The 6,000-nt window shown below is 23.8% G+C and overlaps 1 protein-coding gene across 1 annotated transcript in view; it reads left to right on the plus strand.

The window, feature by feature from the left end:
• LOC145849707 (H(+)/Cl(-) exchange transporter 5-like) overlaps positions 1 to 5,765 on the plus strand; it is a 36,229-nt gene extending 30,464 nt beyond the window's left edge. Inside the window, exons 11-13 of the mRNA XM_082954737.1 lie at positions 2,245 to 2,462; positions 3,939 to 4,152; positions 5,087 to 5,765. Coding sequence (XP_082810863.1) covers positions 2,245 to 2,462; positions 3,939 to 4,152; positions 5,087 to 5,177 — 523 coding nt within the window. The 3' untranslated portion in view covers positions 5,178 to 5,765. The remainder of the gene's footprint in view (positions 1 to 2,244; positions 2,463 to 3,938; positions 4,153 to 5,086) is intronic.
• Positions 5,766 to 6,000: the final 235 nt, after the last annotated feature.

Genomic DNA, 6,000 nt, shown 5'->3' on the forward strand with positions numbered 1-6,000 from the left:
ACAACATAGGAATTTTTTTTTTAGAAAATAAGTAAAAATGATAATTTTAAGTATAATGACCAACTGTTTTAATTTTCTTATCTTTAACACCCCTTGTAGATAATCAGATTCATATGATTTCGCAGTAAAAAATGTTCTTAATTTTCTTAATAAATGCATGTAAAGACTTATACAGAAATTATCATAGTTATAATTTCAATCACAAAAATTAAATAAAATATCATTTTTTTACAACTTAGGTACTTTGTTTGACATGTATTTTATACCTAAGTTTCTCTTATAAATGTTTTATCACTACATGTTATATTTGATTGTACACAATTTTTTAAATAACACAATAATAAGAAATAATGTTTATTTAATTTTGGTTTTGACTCATTTTGATTTTTTTAGAAGTTTTCTGTGTATCTTAAATTTATTTCTACGCACACCAATGTACAGAGATGCTCATTTTTAAACCAAATCTTAAACAATACTTAAGTTATAAAAAACACCTCAAACAATTATTCTCAGATGAGCAGCATTTGTTGTTGTTTTTCTTTATAGATCGTTTAAATTCCTAAATTGATTTATTTGACTTTGAAATATCAGAAATTGCCTAAAAGGGACTTTTTGTTGTCACTGAAGAGATTAACAAATAACTTTTTACTACCACTAACACAAGTTCTTTAAAAAAGTTTTCAAATCTAAACGGTGACGCCTTATAAGTATTTACTTTTGCCACTTTATAACTTACCTTGACAAATTTTTCTGTAAAGTTTAGTTACTGAAGATAATCATGTGCTTTGTTAAAACTGACTTAAGCGATTTGTTTTTTTAGTTTCTCGCAACAACTCCTAATTAACGTTTTGTGACTCTTATAAATCGTCTTATATTTTTAGTTTACTCTTTTTTATAAGCAATATTTTCATTGCAGATAAAGCAATAAATAATTGCTACAATTATCAATAAAAAAAGTTTTTCTACTTCATTTATGGCTTAACAAATTTTTATACTATCGTTAACACTATTTAAATAACTTAACTGTCCATTCAAGCTGGCTTACAATAAATTTTTTTTTATGTATATATTTATTTCACTGTCAAAAAACTTCGTTATTTCTTTATTTCGTGAGTTTTATTTAAAACAGGGTGGCCAAAAAAGTCAACTAGTTGAAAAACTCACACTTGGTTAAACCTATTTAAGAGATTTTAGAAAACTTAGGTGTACGTGTGAAATTTTTATTTCAAACACTTTGAATAAATCTTTGAATTCTCAGAATAGTTTTTATGACTGCAGTGAAGTTTATTAATTATAATTTTTTACTTTCGTTTTAAATATTTTGTACTATTTTATGACGGAACTTTTGTTAAGTATTAAACCTTTTGTTTTTCAAAGCAAGTTTTTGGTTTTTTTAACTTTTAATAAACTCAGGCTAGTTTTATGATATTCAGACATTTTTGCTTTTAAAGTGGCAACCATTTAAAAGACTAATTAATTTTTAATAGGGTATTTTATTAAAGTATTCAAGCATTAATTATTTATTTAGTTAACTAGCTACTGAATTTTTTTTAAAAAGCAAATTATTTGAAACGTAAAAACTATTTTCAGCAGTTAACATTTTTTAAATTATGAAAAAGTGGTTGACAATACAGAAAATATATAAAAGTGATTATAGATGGTTTTCAAGCTGAGTTTTTTTAGAGAATTAAGTTCTAAGTAAAACAAAAGATATATTAAGATTTTCTTATCAACTTTTAAAGATAGTATATAGTTTATTAAGTCTTGAGTATATTAGTCTACGTAAATTTTATTCCAATAAATATGTATAATTTAAATTGGTAATCTATGTTTAGCTAAAAGTCATTAAAGATAAAAAACTGAATAAAAATAAAAGTTTTTGTTAGTGTCACTAAAACTAAAACTGCGGCCCGCGAAGATTTTGGAAACTTGAAATTTGGCCCGCGAGCACCAACTGCCTGCCGACCCCTGATATAGATGAAAAAAAATTGTCATCATCAATTTTTTTTATTAAAAAACACATTTAAAATAGCTTTACAGTACCTTTTCAACATTTTTATACTATTTAAGAGAGTTTTTTTACTTTAAAGTTAATTTTAAACTAAAAGTAGAGCTAAAAACGTTTACTTGAAAAACCTGGAAGAAATTTCTCAAAAACAGTTGACCACCCTGTTAGTGTTATAAGTGTTAAAAATTTTTTATAATCATTTGTACAAATACTATAGTATAAATGAATAAAAACAGCAAAGAAGAATTCACCCATACAACACTTGCAACTGATGTCATGCGTCCTAGAAGAGGTGAGGCTGAATTGGTAACAGTCTCACAAGATAGTATGACATTAGGAGAATTGGAAGAAATTATTAGAAACACTACTTATAATGGTTTCCCAGTGGTCACTAGTAGTGAAGAAAACAGATTAGTTGGGTATTTGTGTAGAAGAGATTTAATTGTAGCATTAGGTTAGTTACGTTTAGTTTTAAATTAGCGAAAAGATATAAACTTTTAGTTAATCATTAAATAATAGGTAATTTTTGTGCACCTTAAATGTTTACAAATAATTTAAGTTACTTTCTACATGTACTACATTTCATATTCCATACAAACTATTTAAACAACTTTTTTCCAGTGTATAACTTATTTAAAAAATATAACAAAACACTTTTTTTTATAATTTATTTGAGTACTTTTGAAGTAAGTCTTGTCAAAATTGTATCTTACTAAATTTAACTGAATTGAAATTAAACAAAACTATACTGTAGTTTGAAGTTTTAAAATATAAAATGACGTAATAATCAAGTGCAAAATTAACTAAATGCTTATACTTTATAACTTTGCTGTACTAATATTACTTGTTAGGTTAAAATCAAGCTAAAACAAACCAGCGATAAAAAATAAAATTAAAACTACACCTTAAAAAAATCTACGCGAAATCAATTACTTTATAATTACTTAATATAAGGATTTAAAATTCTAGTTTGGTATACGAACTTTTTCTGCTTACATAAACTGGGCTTTAAATACTGATTGCATACGGCTTCTATAATATTAGCTCGATCAGCAATCTAGTATAATACAATTTTTGACATTATTTACTTCGAAAGTACTTAAATAAATTTAAGAAAAAAATTAAATGTGTTTTGCTTTATTTTTTAAACAAAATATTTACTTATACTGTTGTTTTAATTGAATTAATTTAGCTTGTAATACTAAACTTTATGATTTTACATATAAGCTCCTTCAAACTTTACCTCAATAATTTATTATTTAACTTTTTAAGTATAATAGATACTATCTTACAATTTTCTACCTGACGATCAGTTGTTTCACTTTTACACAAAATAGTAACTGTTTTTTTAATGTTTTACAATATGCCAATATAATTTCTATGACAAAGCTTTTATTATAGTCAAAATATTTACCTGTGTTTAGGAAAAAAAAATTATTATAATCTTTGTACTTTATTTCGTTTGTGTTTTTTGTTACTCTACAAACTCTTTGATAAAAGTTTGAACAAATTTTATTCTTCTAAACAAAATGAGCTCAAGACTGTTTTGATAAATATTAGATAAATATAAAATGTAATTGAATTTATAATGATGTTTTTATATACAATGTATCTAAATTTAATTTACAATGTTTTTTGAGCATCATGTATCAATTTAATTTTTTATTTTGGCCCATGACTCAGAAATTTGTACTATTTAAAAATCTACATTGTTGATAAACTAATTATTATTTTTAAACATAAAAATGTTAAATTAAAATAGTTTACTACTAGATAGATAATATATTTTTTTTGTTGTACATTTAAGTTTTTTAAATTATTTGAAATATTTATAATCAGATGTAAAATGTGCAAGAAGCTAAAATCTGTTTTTGTCGTAAAAAGTGTATTTTATAAATTAGTACTTAAATTTAATACTCGGTATTCTCAGAAAATGAAAAACAACATGAGAATGTACACAGCAATACACCTGTATACTTCACTTTGAGCTCACCTTCAGTACAAAAGAATCATGAAATTTTTATAAGACTCTTCAATATCGTTGATTTGTCTCCTATAACTGTAACTGACCATACGCCTATGGAAATAGTAGTTGAAATTTTTACTAAGTTAGGCATCAGGCAGGCTTTAGTAACTCATAACGGGTATGTACTATTTGTAAGTTTTCTAAAAATTTTATTTTAAGACAATTACAAATTATCGTTGAACTCTTATGAAAATATTATTGATATAAGTAAATTATACTTTTGTGGAATATAAACAGTTTATTAACATTTAACGTAATTCTAAGCTTTCACGGACAAACTTATGAAAGGTAGTTTAATTTTAATAACATAAATTTTTTTTGTTGTATTGTGTAAATAAGTTTTGTTGGTCCAAAACACGTAAATGATCAATATTGAAAACTGTATATTATTTTGACAATCTTGGTTTGAATAATTATATTTCTAATAAAATACTTGGTACATTTTCATTCAAAGAAATATTTCAGAATATAATTTGTTTTGACATTAGTTTATTTTCCAGTATAATTAGTTCAAAAAATAATATAGTTAATGTTTATTATGTTTAAGATCTTTTTACTACATATTTATTTTAGTTATCTATTTATTTTTTTATATATGGTTTTGGTTATATTAAACGAAAACATAGTACATACAGTGTTGCCCAAAAACTTAGAAACCTGGAAAAAACCTTGAATTTTAAACAAAAAAAATAACTAAAGTTTAATATAAAACAAACAGTATTCTACATCTAGTTTAAAAAGAATGACTTATAAAAAACTTTAAACTTAACGAAATAAACTTCATAAAACGTTTCTAACTATTCTCGTCGCTTAAGCATATTATTTGAAATATTTTTAAGGGATTTTAAAATCAAGTAGATTATTAGTTTTAGTTAGTTATACATTTCATTTGAGGTACGAAACAAGAAAGTTTAGCAAGGCTACAACAACTTATTTACTTTTGCGTTTCGTTTTACTCTCAAAATGTATTAAAAAGAATTAATAACACAAAATGATAACAAAACAATATTATTAAGACCTTTTGATTAAAATTGAATAAAAATAATTTGCAGGAGACTGTTGGGAATAATAACTAAAAAGGATGTATTACGTCACATAGCTAAACTGAAGCAACAAGATCCTGATTCTATATTATTTAACTGAATTTTGAAAGTTATTTATTTTTGTATAGAATTTTTTATCTTGTATACTTCATGGTTAAATAACTTGCAATATTTGTGGAACAGTTTTAGCATTAGCTAGAAGGTCCAAAGTTGTTTAAAAAAAAATCTTTGTTTTTGAGAATTTCGTAAAACTAAAAAAAAGAACGTTGAGGTTTTCACTACACATCAATTTCACCGAGCTTTGTTTCAGAATAACTATAATTTCTATACTATACTGTCTGTGTTGTTTATAGAATGGTAGAGTTTTATTGTTTTTTAATCACGAAAAACAGTATTTTATTTTGTTATTACAATTTCTATTTACAACTTGCAGCATTTTTTTCCTTTGGAAATAAGTTTAAAAAAATTATAAGTCATCTAAATTGTTATTTATGTTAAGATGATAGCACTTTCTAGAAGTACAACACTTTTTTACACAAATTTATATTATCAACGAGATTCTTTTTTTATATTTTAAATAACGTTTTTTTGTTTACAACAATGCTTGATATAAATTTACATACACATGTTGTTTTAAGTTTCTTAACTATTAAAGTTGAATGATTAGTCTTTGTTATCTTATTTTCGTTTGATAACACTCCACTTAAAAGATGGATAGTTTGTTAAAAGCTATTTTAATTTTATTAAGCATGCTTAGTAGCTTTTATAATTAAGTCAGTATCGATTACAAAAGTTAAATATATTTAAAAAGTTATAGTATATGTTATTAAGTAAAACTAACTTAGGTTAAATAAATATATAAATGTATATGAATGACTTCTTATTTTTGTGATGACTTTTTTGTTAAAACTATATTCAGTGTT

The sequence above is a fragment of the Thalia democratica genome, chromosome 2 (genome assembly GCF_965202585.1).
Source record: "Thalia democratica chromosome 2, ktThaDemo2.hap1.1, whole genome shotgun sequence".
Lineage (NCBI taxonomy): Eukaryota > Metazoa > Chordata > Thaliacea > Salpida > Salpidae > Thalia > Thalia democratica.